The 23,183-nt window shown below is 43.4% G+C and overlaps 1 protein-coding gene across 5 annotated transcripts in view; it reads right to left on the bottom strand.

The window, feature by feature from the left end:
- The window catches only part of VWA3B (von Willebrand factor A domain containing 3B), a 170,051-nt gene that overhangs the window by 104,985 nt on the left and 41,883 nt on the right, over positions 1-23,183 (bottom strand). For all 5 annotated transcript variants that reach the window (XR_003513264.1, XM_027554634.1, XM_027554636.1 and 2 more), the window contains exons 8-9: positions 17,931-18,056; positions 5,089-5,267 (exon numbers count right to left, since the gene is read on the bottom strand). Coding sequence is in view for 4 of the 5 variants with exons in the window: in XM_027554634.1 (XP_027410435.1) it covers positions 5,089-5,267; positions 17,931-18,056 (305 nt within the window). In the remaining variant the exon portion in view is untranslated. The remainder of the gene's footprint in view (positions 1-5,088; positions 5,268-17,930; positions 18,057-23,183) is intronic.

The following is a 23,183-nucleotide window of genomic DNA, read 5'->3' as shown; positions in this document are numbered from 1 at the left end:
AATGCAGTTAGAACCTTACATGGAACAACTGACTGGTTCAAAATTGGTAAAGGAGTATGACAAGGCTATATATTGTTATCTTGTTTATTTAACTTCCATGAAGAGTACATTATGCAAAATACTAAACTAGATGAAGCACAAGTTGGAATCACGATGGCCAGGAGAAATATCAACAATCTCAGATATGCAAATGATGCCACTCTAATGGCAGAAAGTGAGGAGGAACTAAAGAACCTCTTATGAAAGTGAGAGAGGAGAGTGAAAAAACTGGTTTAAAACTCAACATTCAAAAAACTAAGATCATGGCATCCGGTCCCATCACTTCATGGCAAATAGATGGGGAAACAGTGGAAGCAGTGACAGACCTTATTTTCTTGGACTCCAAAATCACTGCAGATGGTGACTGCAGCCATGAAATTAAAAGACTCCTGGGAGGGGGTTCAGGATGGGGAACACAAGTACACCCGTGGCGGATTCATGTCAATGTATGGCAAAACCAATACAATATTGTAAAGTAATTAGCCTCCAATTAAAATAAATAAATTTATATTAAAAAAAAGACTCCTTGGAAGAAAATCTATGACCAACATAGACAGCATATTAAAAAGCAGAGACATCACTTTGCCAACAAAGGTCCTTAGAGTCAAAGCCATGGTTTTTAAGCAGTCATGTTTGGATGTGAGAGTTGGACCATAAAGAAGGCTGACTGCCGAAGAATTGATGCCTTCAAATTGTGGTGCTGGAGAAGACTCTGGAGAGTCCCTTGGACAGCAAGGAGATCAAAGCAGTCAGTCCTAAAGGAAATCACTGGAAGGCCTGAGGCTAAAGTCGAAGTTCCAGTACTTTGGCTACCTGATGTGAAAAGCAGACTCACTGGAAAAGATGCTGATGCTGGGAAAGACTGAAGGCAAAAGAAGAGGTTGGCAGAGGATGAGATGGTTAGATAGCATCATCCACTCAATAGACATAAATCTGAGCAAACTCTGGGAGACAGTGAAGGACAGGGAAGCCTGGCATGCTGCAGTCCATGGGGCTGCAAAGAGCTGGATATGACTTAGCAACTGAACAACAACAGAAGTAGCATTTACACTCGGGTCTTCTTGTTCAAACCGGGTATAGTTTCTACCATACCACATTGCCTGGCACATAGTGAAGGCTCAATAAATATTTGTTAGAGGAATAAGTGATGAGACTAGACTGAGTTTCTGAACATCAGGGCTGGCTTTGTGCTCAAGCAGCATAAGGAGCCATGAATGCAATGTGACTTCATAGGCGCCCCAAAATATTAAGTTGTTAGACTTTGCCTGCAATTCCCTATTAGAAAAGTACTTTTGTTTTCTCCCCTCACTTGCTCATCCATCTTAGAAATGCTTCATAGCAAGGCCTTTTTTGTCATTTATTTCTCAGTGTCTTGATTTCCTGGTTCTCTACCTACAAAGCAGTTTTTATAGTTAAAAGTTTATGGGGTTCTGCCCAGTGGGAGTCTAGGGTAACCCTAAATAATCAGTCTCAGTTTTAGGTATAAATCCTGTTTCAGCTATGTAGCCCCAAATAATACTAAAAGCAAAATTGTCCCTTTCCCATCAGTATTGGTGACAAAGGATAGCTGCACTGCATTTTACAGGTATACTGTATTTTGTAGCTATACTGTAAAAGCTATTCTCAACTTTGACTATATTAGAACTTGCTAGCATCAGAAATTTGAGGCAAGATTCCCCATTTATAAAGCCAAATTCTTCAAACCATGCTTTTAAATTTCATTTAAATTTGTCAAGAAAGAAAAGGAGAAAATCAGAATTAGAGAAGACCTATGTATACCACACTATAGGGAGCTTGCAGTAAGCTACGTTCAAATTGACAGGAATCCACATTTTTCAATATTCAGGGCCTAATTATTTTAAAGATGAAAATGTGATTAAGTATGATTTCCTGAACTAATAATGTTACTGAATAATATCTACAGAATCAGAAAACTGAGCTGGGGGAGGAAACCCACAAATGAGATTTCCCTGCAATGTACCAATTACTCTGGATCCCAACATGTAAGTCAGGAAACAAGTCTTGCATCAATTCTGTATTTTTCATAATTCAATTTTAGTATTTTCCTCTTGCAGCTCATTCTAAACACACAGCAGTAAGAAGGCAAAAACAACATCACGTGGCTAACGTGGCCCCAAAGAAAAACAGTGCTTCCTTGGGAGGAAATGTGGAATCCAGGGCCTAAGAAGGAGTGTCAAAGGGACTGGAGTTTTGCCTCAGTAGGACTGAGAGACACTGCAGTGATGACCCTGACACTGAACCACAGTCTCAGAGGACACATAGAGGACATGACATTCCCTTTCCTAGCAGTCTCTGCTCGGCTGCCATGACTGGCATGGCTGCTCTGTGACTTGCATTTTAGCTCTCGTTTCAGTGCATTCCTGGGTTGGGAAGATCCTCTGGAGAAGGGATAGGCCGCGCACTCCAGTATTCTTGGGCTTCCCTTGTGGCTCAGCTGGTAAAGAATCTGCCTGCAGTGTGGGAGACCTGGGTTTGATCCCTGGGTTGGGAAGGTCCCCTGGAGAAGGGAAAGGCTACCCACTCCAGTATTCTGGCCTGGAGAATTCCTTGGACTGTATAGTCCATGGGGTTGCAAAGAGTTGGACACGACTTTCACTCACTCAGTGTGGACCTGGATTTTAACCACCTTCTAAAAGAGATTTCCCGGAGAAGGCAATGGCATCCCACTCCAGTACTCTTGCCTGGAAAATCCCATGGATGGCGGAGCCTGGTAGGCTGCAGTCCATGGGGTCGCTAAGAGTCGGACACGGCTGAGTGACTTCCCTTTCACTTTTCATTTTCATGCGTTGGAGAAGGAAATGGCAACCCACTCCAGTGTTCTTGCCTGGAGAATCCCAGGGACGGGGGAGCCTGGTGGGCTGCCGTCTATGTGGTCGCACAGAGTCAGACATGACTGAAGCGACTTAGCAGCAGGAGCGGCAAAAGAGATTTCCATCAGTTTTACAAATTTACAATAATCATTTTATCCTGATGTTTCTGTTTCATATGGAGACCTTTTAGTCTTTCCATAATTCTAAACATTGGATAGCCTTCTTGGTCCTGTTCTACACACTAGCATTTCTCAGTGTGACCCACGGACTGGCAGCTTCAGTATCATCTGGCGATTATTATAAAGGCAGATTCTTGGGCCTGGCCTCAAACCCAGTGACTCATGCATGCTAAGGGTTAGAAGCCACTTACACATATACAATGGAGTATTACTCAGCCATTAAAAAGAATGAAATAATGCCATTCGCAGCAACATGAATAAACCTAGAAACTGTCATACTTAGTGAAATGAGATAGAAAAAGAGAAATATAATATGACGTCACTTAATATGTGGAATCTACAAATAAACAATACAAATGAATGTATTTACAAAACAGAAACAGACTCAGGGACTTCGAGAACAGAACTTATGCTTAAAGGTGGTGGTGAGGGGAAGAATGGAGGGAAGGGATAGTTAGGGAATTTGGGATCATCATGTACACACTGCTGTATTTGAAATGGATAACCAACAAGGACTTCCTGTGTACCACAGGGAGCTCTGCTCAATACTATATGGCAGTCTGGATGGGAGGGGAGTCTGGAGGAGAATGGATACATGTATACGTATGGTTGAGTCACTTTGCTCTTCACCTGAAATGATCACAACATTGTTCATCAGTTATACTCCAATATAATATAAGCTTAAAAAATAAAATAAAGGTTAGGTGCCACTACTGCAGATCATTATCCTTCCAGCCAGAGTTGGGCACCTGGAAAAGCTACATTCCTTTCAGAACCATTGTCACAATGGAACTGCAGCTTTCAGAAATTTACAGTATAGCCCCTTCCCATGCTATAACCCCTTAGCGAAAATAATTTTATATTTATTGAAAATCCACTAAATGCTGGCTGGTAGTCACTTGCCAACATTCGTTGGATCATGGAGAAAGCAAGGGAATTCCAGTAAAACATGTACTTCTGCTTCATTGACTAAAGCCTTTGACTGTGTGGATCACAACAAACGGTGGAAAAGAGATGGGAATATAATACCACCTTACATGCTTCCTGAGAAACCTGTATGAGGGTCAAAAAGCAACAGTCGGAACCACACATAGAAGAACTGACTGGTTCAAGATTGCAAAAGGAGTATGTCAAGGCTGTGTATTGTCACCCTGCTTATTTAACTTACATGCAAAGTACACCACATGAAATGCTGGGCTGGATGAAATCACAAGCTGGAATCAAGACTGCTGGGAGAAATATTAACAACCTCAGACATGCAGATGATATCATTCTAATGGCAGAAAGCAAAGAGGAACTAAAGAGCCTCTCAATGAGGGTGAAAGAGAGTGAAAAAGATGGCTTGAAACTCAGAATTCAAAAAACTAAGATCATGGCATGCAGTCCCATCACTCCGTGGCAAACAGAAGAGGAAAAATTGGAAGCAGTGACAGATTTTACTTTCTTGCTGTCCAAAATCACTGCGGACAGTGACTGAAGCCAGATGCTGCTCCTTGGAAGGAAAGCTATGACAAACCTAGACAGTGTATTAAAAAGCAGAGATATCACTGACTCAATGGACACGAATTTGAGCAATTCTCCAGGAGATAGTGGAGGACAGAGGAGCCTGGCATGCTACAGTCCAGGGGGTTGAAAACAGTCAGACACAACTTAGTGACTGAGCAACAATAAGTCACTTGAATAATGTATCTTCAAGATGGTGACAATACAAGAGGACCGTAGAAATGCCTGCTTTGGGGAACATTCACCAGGAGTTTCTCTCTTCCATTCAATATGGGGAAAACAAAGGGTTTGTTTTTTGACACAATGCCTAGATTTCTACAACTCCTGGTTTATATATAATTATTATCTAATTCACTTATATCTAGAAGCCATTCTCAGACTTGATCTCCACTCCCACAAGTATCATTCAGAGAAGTATAAGGCAGAGAACAGGAGTATCCTTCACAGACAGGCAACCTTGGTCCTGCCCTGGGTCCAACCCTGGTCCTCAATGCCCCACTCAGGGCAGCCCCAACCTAGGGGTTCGCTTCACTTACCGCACTGGTCTGCACCGACTCGTTCTCTGGTTTGGATTTTATATCAACAACTCCATCAGCGTGGCGGAAGGAGCAGTCAGCAATGACGTTGTAAAACGACAGCTTCTGGGCTTTCAAACCATATTTCTGAAGCCACTTCTCTGAGTCCCAGGCGTCTTCTGGATTTGACTCATGTGCTCCTAATTGCAGTTGTGGAATCACAGTTCATCAGACATTTATATTACGCAAGACTTTCATAAGACATCCTCAACTTAGTATTTTTCCCAAGCTGAAACATATTCCTTGTTAGCTCACATTTGTTGCAGAAGGCACACTTTCCAAAAGCAGGACTAGCAGAGAACTAGTTCACAAGACTGGAAGGCAGGAACCTGCTACTTTTCATTTCACTTCCTCCATTACTTAAGTTGCCTGGACCCATGTGTGGGCGGAGGTGGCTGACAGACAAGGCAAGGTGTCAGCAGAGCATCAGACTTGGGGTCAGAGCTCTGGGTTCAAGTCCTGACTCCATTACTTACTAGCTTGGGAAAGTTGCCCAAACTTGGGTGAGTCACTCCACTTAAACTCTCTGAGCTTCAACAGAATTCTTCACCTGCAGATGGCATCTGCTTGGCCTTTCTAAGCAGGTTGAAGTTATTCAATATGAAAAGTTATGTGAAAGTGTGTTGTAATGAAGAAGGAGGAGAAGGAGGGGCAGGAGCTCCTGTGTTAATATGGTGGATTTATCCCGGATTCAGAGCCTGGATCTCAACGCTATGGGCTCAGGAACCTCCTGTCAGCTCAGGTGCCTGAAGCTGTGTCTGTGACTCACCTTAGGCTCATAGGATCAAGTCTAGCAAGAAGGTCAATTGCCCGAATATCCTTAGCCTTGGGCACATTCCCTTGCTGTTTTCCAAAGCTTACCTGTACTCTGTAAATGTGAGGAGATGTTACGCTTCCTGAGCAGAACACCTGGGTAGCCAGTTTATCATACTAACAGCAAAGTACTTACAATGTGCTCAGAAACCCTACCACCACCTAAGGAAAGTTGGGTATCTGTGGGTGGGCATAGAGGAGGCATGGGTGTCTTAAGCTGGCCCCTGAGAGCTAACTGTACCCCTTTCTTCCAGACTCCATGCTCAGTGGTGGCACATGATGAAACTGAACAAGCTGGAAGCATTTACAAAATGTGAAAATCAGTGGATGCTACGAATGAGGGCTTTCTTATTCCAGAGAGGGGCTGATAACATTTCTCTACATGCCCTTGGATGGAAGGCAGAGAGGACCCTGAGCTTTTACCCCTAGTGGGACCTAGGGAGGACTGGGAGAAGGTGCTAGGCAGAGAGGTGGTTTTAAAACAGGCACTACCACATATTAGGTCCACTAGCCCTACAGTTTTGGAGAAGGAAATGGCAACCCACTCCAGTGTTCTTGCCTGGAGAATCCCATGGACGGAGAAGCCTGGTAGGCTGCAGTCCATGGGGTCGTATAGAGTCGGACATGATTTAAGTGACTTAGTAGTAGTAGTAGTCCTACAGTTACTCACTTGGATCAGCCGTTCTCAACTCTGCACACTGGAATTCTCTGATGCCTGCCCCCACACACACCATGCATTCAATTCTGTTTTAACTGATCTGGACATTGAGATTTTCAAAGTTCCCTAGGTGATTAGCCAAGCACTAGGGTAAGAGGAAGAGAGCTTTCTAAATTAAGATTTGGTCATCCCATCATTTATGCTTCTACCAGACTTAAATTATACTTTTAATTAAAAAGTAGCATTCAATGTTGGGGAAATAAAAATATTACCCATAGTTATCCACTACTATATCTAAGGAGATATATAATTAGAATACTATATGAAGAAATAAAACACTTGAGAGTCAATTATTTTTCAATAATACATGAAGGCTCTGTCCATTCATGTTATACTTGTCCTCAAATTCTAATAGAACAACTTTTAGAAAATTAACTCTGAAACCTACTGGGGCTGGAACTTCTCAAAGAAGCTTGATTTTGGCTTTTGAACTTTAATCCAATCTGGCATCAAAAGCCCCTTTGGGCACCATCCCCAATGCCAGTAGTTGGTTTCTATATGGTTCATAAAGTGTCTTTTCACCCCGAACAGGGAGCTGAAATCAGAATTTTCCCAGAGCTTTGGGAAGATCCTGAGGTTCTCCTGCATCACACGGAAATAGCCTAAAGAGACTGGAGCCATTTTGGTGACTAGGGTCAAGTTCCTTGGAGAAGTCCTTTTGTTGTTGTTCAGTCACTCAGCCATGTCCAACTCTTTGTGACCCACGGACTACAGCATGCCAGGCTTCCCTGTCCTTCACCATCTCCTGGAGCTTGCTCAAACTCATGTCCATTGAGTCGATGATGCCATCCAACGATCTCATCCTCCGTCATTCCCTTCTCCTCCCTCCAATTTTTCCCAGCATCAGGGTCTTTTCCAATGAGTTGGCTCTTCACATCAGATGACCAAAGTATTCACGTTTCAGCTTCAGTATCAGTCCTTCCAATGAATATTCAGGACTGATTTCCTTTAGGATGAACTGGTTGGATCTCCTTGCAGTCCAAGGGACTCTCAAGAGTCTTCTCCAATACCACAGATCAAAAGCATCAATTCCTTGTCACTCAGCCTTCTTTATGATTCAGCTCTCACATCCATACATCACTACTGGAAAAACCATACTTTGACAAACCTTTGTCGGCAGAGTAATGTCTCTGATTTTTAATATGTTGTCTAGTTTTGTCACAGCTTTTCTTCCAAGAAGCAAGCATCTTTTAATTTCATGGCTGCAGTCACTGTCCTCAGTGATTTTGGAGCCCAGGAAAATAGTCTTTGACTGTTCCCATTGATTCCCCATCTATATGCCATGAAGTGAATGAAAGTGATTTTTTCTAGAAATGCTGGGCTGGAGAAACCCTTTGAATGTTTTTCTTCAGTTATTGTTGATTACAGTCTAAGACTTTGTCTCTTTACTCCTTCTTTATTCTCTTCCCTCCTTTATGATCAGTAGGTACAGTAGGAAATAAACTTCATTCAGTTATTTCCAAAGCAACATACACCCTATCACAGGCTCTGCTCTGTTTTGGGTTGTCTTCTTTTAAAAAGACAGGAGTCCTTTATCAATGATAAATTCAAGCTGATCAGAAAAGAACTTCCTAAAAACACATCAATCCAATTCTAAGAAGGGATTTTATAGAGCCAGAGACTAAGTTTTGACTGGTAGTTCCACCCAGGACCAGGCACTGCAGTCAGCCTGGGGGCATGATTCAGGCTCCCAATTACCCTCTAAATGGAGGTTGGGAGGAAGACCCCCAATAACTTGAACCTTATCAAAGAAAGAAGGCGCAGTCAAGCAGGCAAAAACAAAGAGCCCAGGTACTCCAAAGCTGAAGAAAGGACAGAAAGGGGGAAGTCTTTTCACTTTCAGTGCTAATTACACCACCAACACCTGAGCCTCATATCCCAGGGAAGGGAGAGGAGAGGGAGTCATCTGTTCATTAGAGTCACTTACTAAGAGGGCCTTCCGATTCCCCTGTGGTTATCTTAATTAAAAATGCTACATAAATTCTCACCTATGGAGCTGAGTATAATACCTTCATTTATGATGGAGATGTGACCTCACAGCACATCCTGATTACTCGGCTTTACCACTCCCCATGACCAATCTCTTAAAGATTCTCCCTCATCCATGGGCAGGAGAATCACATGCTAGATCACATATATGTCACAAGATTAACTTACCTGGCCTCCCTGTCCTACTTAGCCTGCCCACAGAGCCTGACTGAACCTTTCAGCTTTTCCTCGTCCTTTTGACACTGAGTTTGGTATTTTGAACCAAGCATTCAGAGCCCAATCTTGGCATGACTACACAACATGATTAATCATCTCTAGTGAGTCTTAAAATGGCTGTGAAGGTTATTCCAAATAAGGACTTCCTGAAATTTTTTGAGCTGAAGTCTTGAACGTTTTGTGAGAAAAGTCATAATCTTGTTCGATTGCCGTAACTGGCATACACACACATAGAATGCTCAGATGTGCCAACAACAAGTCTTGAAACAGTTTAGCACCTCAGGAATGATGCATATTCTTAAAAAAAATTTTTTTTTAATTTTTTGCCACACCACACAGCATGTGGGATTGAACCCATGCCCGAAGCTCTAAGTTTTAACCACTGGACCTCCAGGGAAGTCCTCCACATCTCTTTTACTTTATTTATGAATAGCTGTGTTAAGGTATATTCATCATTGATAACAATAAACTATACACATTAAGTTCTGACATATGTATGCTTAGGTTTATGTCAATCACTTTGGTATTTGTTGTCTATTGGCACCATCTGTCCTTTGTTCTTTGTTTTTTCCAGATAGCACTTTAAAAAAAATTATTATCTATTTATTTATTTAGTTGCGTTGGGCCTTTGTTGCTGTGTGCAGGCTTTCTCGAGCTGTGGTGAGCAGGGGCTACTCTTCGTCATGGGGCACAGGCTTCTCGTAGTGCTGGCTTCCCTTGTTGCAGAGCACGGACTCTAGGACGTGTGGGCTTCAATACTTGTGTCACATGAGCTCAGCAGTTGTGGTGCAAGGAGACTTGGTTGCCCACAGAATGTGGAATCTTCCCAGACCGAGGATTGAACCCATGTCCCCTGCATTGGCAGGCAGATTCTCATCCACACCAGGGAAATCCCAAGACAGCTTTTGGATTGAGTATTTTCAATTTCTAGTTATCTTGTTTGTTGGCTTGTTTTGTTATTCAGTGGGTAATTTATTTATAGTGAAAAGTGAAAGTGAAAGTCGCCTCCACCTCTTTGTGACCCTCCAGGCCAAAAGGCCTGTAATTCTCCAGGCCAGAATACTGGAGTGGGTAGCCTTTCCCTTCTCCAGGGGATCTTCCAAACCCAGGGATCAAACTGGGGTCTCCTGAATTGCAGGTGGATTATTTACCAATTGAGCTATCAGGGAAGCCCTTATTTAGAGTACACATCTTCAACATGTGTGTGTGTTAGTCGCTCAGTCATGTCCAACTCTTTGCAACCCTATGGACTGTAGCCAGCCAGGTTCCTCTGTCCTCTCCAGGCAAGAATACTGGAGTGGGTAGCCATTCCCTCCTCCAAGGGATCCTCCCAATCCAGGGATAGAACCCAGGTCTCCCGCATTTCAGCCAGAATTTTTACCGTCTGAGCCACCAGGGAAGCCCAGTGGATATCTGGATGGATAATTTCAATGGATATTATACTACCCCCCATATGCTATAAGAACTGGATAACAGAGACTTCCCTGGTGGTCCAGTGGTTAAGAATCCACCTTGCACTCCAGAGGACACAGATTCGATCCCTGGTCAGGGAACTAAGATCCCATGTGCCTTGGGGCAAGTAGGCCCATGAGCCACAACTAGAGAGAAGAATCCCTCACATCACAACTAGCACTTGACACAGTAAAATAAATTAAAAAAAAAAAATTTTTTTTTAAAGAACCTTACAATAGCATATTTCCTTTTCTCCCCTTCTGAATTTCTTTTTGGCAACGCAGTGGGATTTTTTTTTTAATAATTGTGGTAAAATATACATAATATGAAATTTATCATTTTAACCATTTTTAGATGAACAATTTAGTGGCATTAAGCACATTCACATTATTGGATCACTATCCAACTCCAAAACTTTTTCAGTATCCCAGAAAGGAACTCTGTACCTATTAAATGACTCTCTCCATTCCCTACTCCCCCAGTCCATGGTAATCTTGTTTTGTGTCTGCTTATTTCACTTAGCATAATGTTTTCAAGGTTTATCTATGCTGTCGCATGTGTCAGTTTCCTTCTTCAAGCTGAATAATATTCCATTGCACATACAGACCACATTTTTTTTGTCCCATCATCTGTTGGTGGACATTTGGGTTGTTCATCTTTGAAACTTATGAATAATGCTGTGATTCCCCTCCTGTCTTTTATGCTACTACTGTCAAACATTTAACTTTTATATATATCATATAGACCTCACAGGGACTTCCTAGCGGTACTAGTGGTAAAGAACCCACCTGCCAATGCAGGAGGCATAAGAGACACGGGTTTGATCCCTGGGTCGGGAAGATCCCCTGGAGAAGGGAATGGCAACCCACTCCAGTATTCCTGCCCAGAGAATCCCATGGACTGAGGAGCCTGGCGGGCTACTGTCCGTAGGGTAGTAGAGCTGGACATGACTGAAGTGACACAGCACGCACACACAGACCTCACAGCACACCATTATTACTTTTGCTTAAACAGAAATTGCTTTCTAAAGATATCTAAATAGCAAAACATCATCTATTTATCCACAGTTATTTCCAGCTTTTTATTCCTTTGTGTAGAACCATACTTCCATTCATTTCTTCCCACATAAAAGCATCATTCTCCTCCTGCCTGAAGGATTTCCTCACAATGCAGATGCGCTGATAATTAATTCTTTTCTGCTGTAGGTAAAGATAAAAAATATCTTTATTTTGCCTTTGGTTTTTTTTTTTGTTTAGCCTTTGTTTTTGAAAAAGTATCTTCACAAAACACAGAATTCTAGATTGACAGTTTAGGGTATTGAATGAAAAAAATAAGATGTTACTCCACTATCTTGTCACTTGCAATGAGAAATCTACTATTGTGCTTATCTCTGTTCCTTTCTACAGAAAATGTCTTTTTTTCCTCTGTTTGCTTTAAAAATTCTCTCTCTCTCTTTTTTTTTTTTTTTTTGTGGACCATTTTTAAAGTCTTTATTGAATTTTTTTGCAATACATGTTCTGATTTTTGGCCAAGAGGTTTGTAGGATCTTACCAAGGATGGAACCTGTGTTTCCTGCACTGGGAGATGAAATCTTAACCACTGGACCACCAGGGAAGTCCCAAGATTTTCTCCTTATCAGTGGTTTTAAGCAAATTGATTGTGATGTTCTTTGGTACAGTTTCCCTCATTTTCTTGTACTTGACATTCCCCGAATTCTTTGGATCTCTAAGTTATAACTTTCATCAAATTTGGAAATTTTTCAATCTTTATTTCTCCAAATACTTTTCTGTTCCGCCTCCTCCCCTCTCCTCAGGAATTCCATCTACATTCATTGATGCTCTTCTGTTTGTTCTTTGTGTTATTTTTCTCTGTGTGTCTCATTTTGAATAGTTTCTCTTGCTATGTCTTCAAGATCACCCATCTTCTTTCCTGCAGTGTCTAATCTGCCATTGATTTTGTTCCCCATGTTTTCAACCTAAGATATTTTCTTGCCTAAAAGTTTTCATCTGTAAAAGTTCAGCATGTATTTTTTTAAAAAATACTTCCCTGCCTCTATTTAACTTTTTTTTTTTTTTTTAAAAAAGCTTGACCCAGCTGAGGACCCGGCCCAGGCTCCTTGAAGGCAGCTTTGACTGCATCTAGGCAGGGCAGGCTTTGATGTATATCACCCAGGGGGGCAGCACAGCCCAATGGAACAAGAGCCAGATTCTCATCCTGGGCTCTGGTGCCTGTTCTTCTCCTGGCTTCAGTTGTACATCACCAGGTTCATCCACTCCATTTCTGTCAGGTAGAGTCCTTTTCCATCCTTGGAGAGGTTCTGGAAAGCTTCAAGACACCATTTGTGAAATCCTTCAGCTCTATTTAACTTTTTGAATATAGGAATACAGTTATAATTACTGTCTTCTGTCAATTCTAACATCTGTGTCAATGTTGATTGATTAGCAAGGGACATAGCCTTCTTTTCATGCCTAGTAATCTTTGATCAGATGCCAGTCATTGTGAGTTTTACCTAGTTAGATACTGGATGCTTTTATATTCTTATAAATCTTCTTGAGCTTTGTTCTGAGACGCAGTTAAGTTATACATAAAGAATTCTCTCCTTTCATGTCTTGCTTTGATGCTTCCTCAGGAGGGCTCAGAGCTGTTTAAGGCCAGCCATTCCCCATGACTGAGGTAAGACCTCCCAAGCAGTCCACCCAGTGCTCTATGGCATAAATTTTTCCAAATGGGCTGGTGAAAATAGGCATTCTTCTTCACCCTGCATGAGCTCTAAACCTTTTCTTTCTAATTCTTTCCAGTGGATCTTTCCCAGCCTTGGGTAATTTCCTCACAGAATAATTAAGATAATCAGAAATCACTAGAGGGACTCTTGGCAGATTTCCAGAGTTCTCTCTCTATTTCTTTGTCTTATGAAAGCTAGATATCTTGATCTTCCTGGATCCTTAGCTCTACCTCCCAAACTTGGAAGTTTGCTGTGCTCCTTCTTCTTACACCATGGCAAAGCATTAAGCTGAGACAATCAGAGTTTACCTTGGATTTTCCTGTATCTCTCAGGGATCTCTGGCCTTTGATACTAGGTATCCAGTGTCTTTAAAAACCAATGCTTTGTGTGTTTTGGTCAGTTTTTTGTTTCCCTTAGGGAATTCTCATGTACTACTCTTGGTAATTAAAAAGAGGTCAAAATTACCAACAGCCAGAGTGTGTGTGGCCTCACCATCCTCTCACTCCAGGCATCAGGCTGATGAGTCATCTCTGCCAGAAACTGCCTTTCTGATCCTATGGTTATAGGTGCCAGCTGGTCCCTGAACCAGTGCACCTAGCCTGGGGGGCAGGTGAGGGGCTGCCATGTTCAGGAAGGGAGATTTGGTCTAATATACATGAAGGTTCCTCTTGTAATGATAGCCCACCGGATCTCCTCCATTCTGACCCTTCCCCTCTCCAGATGACTACCCTGTCTCCTCAGGCCCACAGGCCCTGGCAACTAAACATGGGAAAGGCCACTACCTTCACATGAAGCAGACACAAGGTCTCGGCTGACACAGCATTTGCCTCAATAACACTGGGCTGTGGATGGCAACAGGAGCAAGTCAGTCTCTGCGGCCAAAGCAAGGTTACAAAAGCTTCTATGGGTATCCAACAGTGGAAATTTGGGTATCCAAATTTTCCTTTTTAAATAGAAATGGTACACTAAAAGCATCTTGAAAATTTATGCTTGAAGTCATTTTGGTTTTAATTCTGGGTATGTGTTCATGTGTATTAGATTGAAACAAAGGGATGACAACTTATCCCTCTAAAGATTACAGAGGCCAACAACCCTTCTGTTTCCTTTAGAAATAATATCTAAACACCTTGTTACCCTCGAGAGTACCCCAAGTTTAACTATTCCCTGTATTAGTTTGCTCAAGATGCCATAAAATGCTTCAGACTAGGTGACTTAAATAGAAATTTATTTTCTCACATTTCTGGAGGCTGGAAGTCCAAGATCAAGGTGCCTACAGGTTTGGTTTTTGGTGAAGCAGCTCTTCCTGGCTTGTGGATGGCAATCTTCCGGCTGTGTCTTCATGTAGCTTTTCCTTTATGTGATGTGTGAAGTGAGAGAGGTCTCTTGTGTCTCTTCCTCTTCTTATTAGGACACCAGTTCTCTTAGATTAGAGCCTCACCCTTACGATCTCATTTACCTTTCATTTCCTCCTTGAAGGCCCTATTTCCAAGTACAGACACATTGGGGTTACAGCTTCAACATCTGAATTTGAAGGAGACACAATTCAGTCCATCGTGCTCCCCAAAACAAACACCTTAGTAGCAGGATCACCACTCTCTTTGCCTGACATGGATGTTGGGGTATTCCAGGTCCCCTGCTTCATTTTCATTCTTCTCTCAGGATGACAGAGGACTCTCTGAGTATTTGACTCTAAGATCACCTTTGGGGGAGGGAGAGGTGTCCCTACAAGTGAGCAGTCCCTCCGGACTAGCCTGATTGGGTCCCTTCTTGGAAAGCTCAGAGAGCTGGTCCTTGCAAAGCAACTGCCGCTGCTGCCACCCCAGACCCAAGTAAGGACACCCACTCATGGGGAAAAGTCAGTGTTGCCAGGATTTTATCAAGTGATACTGGGCAAGCTCACTTCTGCCTTTCACCCCTTCCTCCCTCTTCTCATGTCCTCTTCCCCATTTCTCCCCTAGCCAGCCTGGCCTCCTTGCTGTCTTCCCTTACAGATGCCTCTGTAACACAGGCAGGGCACCAGGAGCAATACAGCATGGCTGAGGTTCCCAGTTTTTTTGCACATTAGCATTGCCTGGGGAGCTCTCAAAACTCCCAATGTCTAGACTGAGAGAGAAAAAAAAAAAAACTCCCAGTGTCCAGACTTCATCCTTTATGGATTAAATCAGAATGTCTGTGTTTGGAGCCAGACATCAGTATTCTTTTTTTTTTTTTAATTTTATTTTATTTTTAAACCTTACAATATTGTATTAGTTTTGCCAAATATTGAAATGAATCCGCCACAGGTATACCTGTGTTCCCCATCCTGAACCCTCCTCACTCCTCCCTCCCCATTCCCTCCCTCTGGGTCGTCCCAGTGCACCAGCCCCAAGCATCCAATATCGTGCATCGAACCTGGACTGGCGATTCGTTTCATACATGATATTATACATGTTTCAATGCCATTCTCCCAAATCTCCCCACCCTCTCCCTCTCCCACAGAGTCCATAAGACTGATCTATACATCAGTGTCTCTTTTGCTGTCTCGTACACAGGGTTATTGTTACCATCTTTCTAAATTCCATATATATGCCTTAGTATACTGTATTGGTGTTTTTCTTTCTGGCTTACTTCACTCTATATAATAGGTTCCAGCTTCATCCATCTCATTAGAACTGATTCAAATGTATTCTTTTTAATGGCTGAGTAATACTCCATTGTGTATATGTACCACAGCTTTCTTATCCATTCATCTACTGATGGACATCTAGGTTGCTTCCATGTCCTGGCTATTATCAACAGTGCTGTGATGAACATTGGGGTACACGTGTCTCTTTCCCTTCTGGTTTCCTCAGTGTGTATGCCCAGCAGTGGGATTGCTGGATCATAAGGCAGTTCTATTTCCAGTTTTTTAAGGAATCTCCACACTGTTCTCCATAGAGGCTGTACTAGTTTGCATTCCCACCAACAGTGTAAGAGGGTTCCCTTTTCTCCACACCCTCTCCAGCATTTATTGCTTGTAGACTTTTGGATCGCAGCCATTCTGACTGGCGTGAAATGGTACCTCATAGTGGTTTTGATTTGCATCTCTCTGATAATGAGTGATGTTGAGCATCTTCTATGTGTTTGTTAGCCATCTGTATGTCTTCTTTGGAGAAATGTCTATTTAGTTCTTTGGCCCATTTTTTGATTGGTTCATTTATTTTTCTGGAGTTGAGCTGTAGGAGTTACTTGTATATTTTTGAGATTAGTTGTTTGTCAGTTGCTTCATTTGCTATTATTTTCTCCCATTCTGAAGGCTGCCTTTTCACCTTGCTAATAGTTTCCTTTGTTGTGCAGAAGCTTTTAAGTTTAATTAGGTACCATTTGTTTATTTTTGCTTTTATTTCCAATATTCTGGGAGGTGGGTCATAGAGGATCCTGCTGTGATGTATGTCGGAGAGTGTTTTGCCTATGTTTTCCTCTCCTCCTAGAGGAGGACATCAGTATTCTTAATGAGGAACTCGGTTTTGAATCTCGGCTTCGTTAGTTCTAGCGTGGCCTTGGGCAAGTTATTTAGCCTTAAATGAAGATAATAGCAGCATCTATCTCATAAGATTGTAGCAACGATGAAATGAGCTAATACCTATGAAGAACTCAGAACAGTGCCTAACATTTAAGGTATGTACTAACTACTATCATTACTAGCTGTGCCCTAAATGAAACTAGTGACTACAGAGGAAAATCCTTTACTAACTCAAGAACTCAGGGATGAGAATCAGTATACTCATTGCCCTAATTGTGAAAGAGAAAAGATTGAGCTAACAGTTACCAAGAACCTCCTTGGTGCAAAGCATGCATTATTTATCTTAATTTTTACAAGAATCTCTCAAGACCAGTATTATAATTATTTAACAGACAAATAACCAAAGGCTCAAAGAGACAGTCAGGTTAATCTAATGATGGAACTGGTATTTACAACCATATTTTTCACTCCAAACTCAGGCTCCTCTGAATCCTCTCTCCAGCTGGCTCTTGGCCCATGGTCTTCTATGTTTGCCTTTGCATCGCCCAATTTTAGCAAAAATCCTGCTAAGATAGTTTATCCAGGATCCCTCACTCTCCACATCTGAGAAAAATTCCTCATACCCAACTGTCCCCAGGTGATGTCTGATCACCTCAACCTACTTTCAGCAAGAATTCTGTCATATAGGTTTAGCCAGAAACCCTCTTTGATCCCTGATGTTTCTTCTCAGTAATCTTCCATCCAGCAGCCCTCCACCCTGCTCCTTGGGTGCACCCACTTGTTCATGTTTATTAATAACTGATTCCACTTCCATACTGAGGTCTCTTTTCCCTTCTTGCAATAGTCCCTGAATAGAACCTTGTTTTTTTTAACCATTTGACTGTCCATCTCTGGTTTTGCTTTGACAACCAATAGACACATACACGGAGAAGGCAATGGCACCCCACTCCAGTGCTCTTGCCTGGAAAATCCCATGGATGGAGGAGCCAGGTAGGCTGCAGTCCATGGGGTCGCTAAGAGTCGGGCACGACTGAGCGACTTCACTTTCACTTTTTCACTTTCATGCATTGGAGAAGGAAATGGCAACCCACTCCAGTGTTCTTGCCTGGAGAATCCCAGGGACAGGGGAGCCTGGTGGGCTGACGTCTATGGGGTCGCACAGAGTCGGACACGACTGAAGTGACTTAGCAGCAGCAGACACACACATGTGCATGCATACACAGACACACACATGTGCATGCATACACAGACACACACACAACAGAGCTCTGGAGAGTCCCCTCAGAAGCTCCTACCAGCCAGACTAAGGAGCTCTCCTTGGTAAGGAACATGGAAACAGTTCCAATCCCTGATCAGTGGCAGTACAACTCAGTATTGACTCGTTCACACTCATGCCTGTCAACAGCACCCACCATGGTCTGTTGTGGCCACGCTGGTCTTGGGAGTCTCGGCCACCAGCCTCTGGATCTGGGCCAATATGCTGCCAGCTTCCTCCATCTCCCTCCAGATGAGAAATACATCTTCTCTGACCCCAGCTCCTGAAAGGGAAACACCTGTGAGCAAGTGACTGCAGGAGGCTCCAGAACCGTCTGATGGTCTGAGCAGGCCCGGCACACCCTGGCCAAGTTTCTAGAATATTTCTGAACATCAAATTCCATTTTTCCCACTAATTCTTTCCGAGATTCAGAAGTGAAATCCCTAAGAAAATGCTATCATCTCAAGAAATCATAAATGCAGACTTTAGGATGCAGTAAGTCCTCATAAAGGAAATATTTGTAGCAGCCAGTATATTTTAAGATGAGTTTATTGATAACACTCAAATAAAATAAAGAGTAAAAATATTCAAAAAGCATCCAATGAAAGCCAGAGTTATCACTGCGGGGCGGGGAAACTCAACGGTCTATGAAAGTAATACCCTCACCTTTCTTGACCAAGCTGAAACTTTCTGCTCCTCTGAAACCACCTTCACAACTTGGTATTTTTCCCTCATGTGCTAACAATTCTTTGGCCTTATTTTCTGGAACTCTGCTGTCTCAGTTAAGGTTTTGGTCTGGCTGTGTGTCTTTTTTTTAATGATATGGCTAAATTAAATATAGGTATTTATATCGTTGTAGCAATCAATCATTGAGTCAACCAAAGTTCATCCCATGGGTAAGAGGTCCAAGGCTGGGACAGAAGGTCTGCCTCCACTAAGATCCTGGCTCTAACATGTGAGTAGTTTGAGAGGTTAAGGATGGTGTAGGAGGAAGAGGGAGATGGGTATGACTATAAAAGTGCAACACGAGGGAACCTGGGGCGGCATATTGACAGCATCAATATCAATATGCTGGTGGTGATATCATCCTGTAGTTTTGCAAGATGCCACAAAGAGCAGGTGGGTGGGACTTGCCCGGTGGTCCAGTGGTTTAGACCTCACCTTCCAATACAGTGGGTGTGGGTTCGATTTTGGGGAGTTAAGATCCCACATGCCTTGGCATCAAAACAGCAAAATGTAAAACAGAGGCAATACTATAACAAATTCAATAAAAACTTTAAAAATGGTCCACATTTAAAAAAATATATTTAAAAATAAAGAGCATGTGGGCATTTCTTACAGTTATAGTTCTCTCTACCTACAGTTCTCTCCACCTTGTCTGCTGTGGATACGAGGTCAGTGGCAACTCCAACAGGCAACCACACTTAGCAGATGCCACTCACCCATTTTCAGTGGCATCTGTGGGCCCAGCCACCACCTGGCACCACTTAAGGCATCGTGGGGGCTACGGGGGAGTCTCTGCTTTGGGATGCTTCTAAAAGGTTGTGTAGATAAGAATTTAGCAGATGTATTCTCTAGTTTTAAAGATTCCATTTCAAAACAGTTTACCCTCCCCCCCAAAAAAACGTACACAACAAATCTATTTCACAGACTGTATGCAGTTGGCTCAGAGAACATTGATGCTTTTACTTAAGTAAGCTGAGTCCCTATTCTCTAATGATAAATACCTTTTCAGAGTATCTGCTATGTGCCTGGCATTGTGCTTAGGGCTTTCTAAACATTTTCTCATCTCTCTTCACCACAACTCTGCAGGCAAATTCTACTCCTGTTTCTGTTTCTCGGCTGTGTAAATGGAGGCAGAGCTAGTTGTCCCAGCTCATACCAAGGTCAAAAGTGGTAGAGCAGAGTATCAAATCCAAGTTGGTGTGACTGTACCAACTCAGCACCCTGACTAGTTGTCCCGGAAAAGGGATGACTGGTTTATAGAGGCCCCTGCAGCCCCTCCCCCAGCAGATTCTGATGGCATCCCATTTAACAGTCCACAGATGCCCAAGATCCACAATCACAGAGAATGAGGGACCACCATTAGGTCTAGGAGATGACATAGGAGATTTATCCACCCCCAAAGGACTGACCCTAAACCACCAGGACAGACCGGGGCAGACCAGAGTCAACGTTCCTGAGTCTTAAAATGTAGTCCAGAAGGGCATGGTGAAGTTGAGGAACACCAGAGCTTTGCCCTCCTGAAAGATTGAGCGAGTGAGACAGTATTAATAGCCATATTCATTAAGAAGCAAGTGACAATCCCTGACAGAGATGGATAGCCACCAGTGCTCTGCAGCCATCAACAGCCCCAGGAGTGAAATGTGATGAGTGCCCAGCTCCACGCTGGGAACTCCAAAAATATCACAGGCTGCTGCCAATTGCAAACCTGGAGCCCACAGGACTTTCTGACCCTGTGACAGCAAAACTGACTTCCAGCTGCTTGCTTCAGCCTAGACGTGTTAAGTAGCAGACTTCTCTCATTAAAAGTCTCAAATGAGTCAAGGCTTTCCATTTTCCCCAGGCTTGTCAATGATATGTCAAGAAGTGGACCACTCCTTCAGCATCAAAGGAAAAGCTTCCAAGGAAATACAGTGGCCACTCACTGATCCAAGGACAGGAAAGTGTGTTTAAGGGGCAGCAGTGAGCTGGGATGTGCTCCCCTGACCAAGGAGCCACTAAACTATCACTCCACTGGTTTAGTCGTTAAAATTAGGCAGCTACACATTCCAACACTGGGGATCGGGAAACAAAACAACTCAAAACGGCCCACCTAGGGCCTCCCTGGTGGTTCAGAGATAAAGAATCCGCCCACCAATGAGGAAGACACGGTTCAATCCCTGATCCAGGAAGATTTCACGTGCTGGGGAGAAACTAAGCCTGTGCACCTTAACTACTCTGTGCTCCAGAGCCTGGGAGCACCAACCACTGAGCCCACGTGCCACAACTACTGAAGCCCATGAGCCCTAGAGCCCTGTGCTCTGCAACAAAGACAAGCCACTGAAATGAGAAGCCTGAGCACGGCAACTAAAGAGTAGTCCCTGCTCACCACAACTAGAAAAAAGCCAGTGCAATAACATAAAATAAACAAATAGAATTATATGGCACCCCACTCCAGTACTCTTGTTTGGAAAATCCCATGGACAGAGGAGACTGGTAGGCTGTAGTCCATGGGGTCGCTAAGAGTCGGACACGACTGAGCGACTTCACTTTCACTTTTCACTTCCATGCATTGGAGAAGGAAATGGCAGCCCACTCCAGTGTTCTTGCCTGGAGAATCCCAGGGACGGGGGAGCCTGGTGGGCTGCCGTCTATGGGGTCACACAGAGTCGGACACGACTGAAGCGACTTAGCAGCAGCAGCACCCTTTTAACTTGGTTTGCTTTAAAAACAAACAGAATGAAACAAAACCACCTAGTAGACAAGAAAAAAACACAGGCAATAAAAAGCTTAACTTAGAAGGTAGAGGGGTTTTTTTATGACTTTTAAAAAATATTTATTTGGCTGTGCTGGGTCTTAGTTGCAGCATGTGGGATCTACTTCCCTGACGAGGGGTCAATGAACCCAGGACCCCTGCACTGGGACGTCAGAGTCTTAGCCCACTGGACCACCAGGGAAGTTCCCAGAAGGTAGAGGTTTTATTTCAAGTTATCCTACAGGCAGTCAGAAAGGGCTATCATTTTTATCTGGGTCACTTCTAAGGAACTTAGCTGGAAAATCAAAACAGCTGCAGCCAAAGAGACAGCCCCGCTGAAAATAGAAGAGTGTGGGGGATGAGACACAAGAAATTTCAGTATTCAGAAAGCTCTGTGAGTTTGAAATTCTCCAGGTCAAACCAGAGAGGAGATGAAACCACAGTGGATTCTGACCATCAAGGTATAAGCCATCCTGAGACCTGCCATGCACAGCAACAGGGTCTGTGTCTTAGAGACACCAAGGTGACCTAAAAGATCCTCCAACCCAAAGGACTCTCTCCCCTCACCAACCCCTGACATCCCCCTAGGCCTTGTGGCAACAACTTGAAGGCTCCCAGAATGCTGACACCAGTTGGAGCTGGGGTCACATCAAGCTGCTGTTTGTCATTTGTAGCCGGTACAGACTTTTCAGACTGGCTAGTTCAACATATGAGTGAGACTCGGGTCAGGTATGTTTTGATGTTATCAGGGGAAGAGCCCACAGAGTACCTGCCACCAAACACCATCTCCCTGTTAAACTTCCTTGTCTCACCTGCAGCATAAAGTCCAGTTGTCAGAGTCCAATTCATTAATCTTTTAAGATTTAATTAGGGGGGAGGGGAGGGGAAAAAATGAAATAAAATTTAATTAATTAAATAAATTATTTTTGACTGTGCTAGGTCCTCGTTGCTGCATGCAGGCTTTCTCTAGTTGCAGTGTGCGGGCTTCTCATTGCAGTAGCTTCTCCAGTGCAGAGCACAGGCTCAGTAATTGTGGCACATGGGCTTAGTTGTTCCATGGCATATGGAATCTTCCTGGACCAGGGATTGAACCCGTGTCCCCTGCATTGGCAGGTGGACTCTTAACTACTGGACACCAGGGAAGTCCCCGTTATTCTATTCAGTTGGCAAATATTCACTGAGCACTTAGTATACATGGTGAGTGGACACTGTCAAGTGAACAGGGCCCTGCTCCCTGAGCTGGCATTTAAATCCAGGGGTCAAGGCCCCCCAGGACAGATGTCCCTTTTAATAGTTTGCCACCATGAACCTGGCCAGAGCACTGTCCTCCCAGCCCTCCAGGGCCCCTGCATCTGCCTGTGCTCCCAATCGGGGGCTCATAGCCCACCACCACACTTACCCAACCCCACCCTTCAGTCAAGGCACCGGCCTGATTCCATCATCAAACTTCGCCCAGCCTCTCCACGAAACAGCCATCTGCCTTCTGCCCCTTCTTAATTCCCATGAAATGAACCAGCCACAACCACAGCTCTCAGTGCTTTTGCTGCCAGGACACACTCTCAGGCTGCACACCATTAGACAGGCTGGCACCATATGCAATTCCTGGCTGCCTGGCATGTCAACCTTCAATTCCAAAGAACACAGAGAAGCATCGGGCAGAGATGGTGAATTAGTGTATCCAGACCTTGAATCCAGGAGACCTAAAATTCCAAGAGACCTAAAATTATAATATGGATCTGATAAAAGGGGACATATTACATCCATAAAGGGATTGAAAGAGGTGAAATTGGTAGTTTTTGTTATAATGGAAAAATTCGCAGTTCTTTGTGTTAAATTACATATTAAGATATTTTGCTCAGTCTCGCCCTGTGGAAATTAACCACTAATTCAGTTCAGTTCAGTTGCTCAGTCATGTCCGACTCTTTGTGACCCCATGAACCACAGCACGCCAGG

Source organism: Bos indicus x Bos taurus, chromosome 11 (assembly GCF_003369695.1).
Source record: "Bos indicus x Bos taurus breed Angus x Brahman F1 hybrid chromosome 11, Bos_hybrid_MaternalHap_v2.0, whole genome shotgun sequence".
In the NCBI taxonomy this organism is placed as follows: domain Eukaryota; kingdom Metazoa; phylum Chordata; class Mammalia; order Artiodactyla; family Bovidae; genus Bos; species Bos indicus x Bos taurus.
This window is presented reverse-complemented; position numbering and strand designations above follow the sequence as displayed.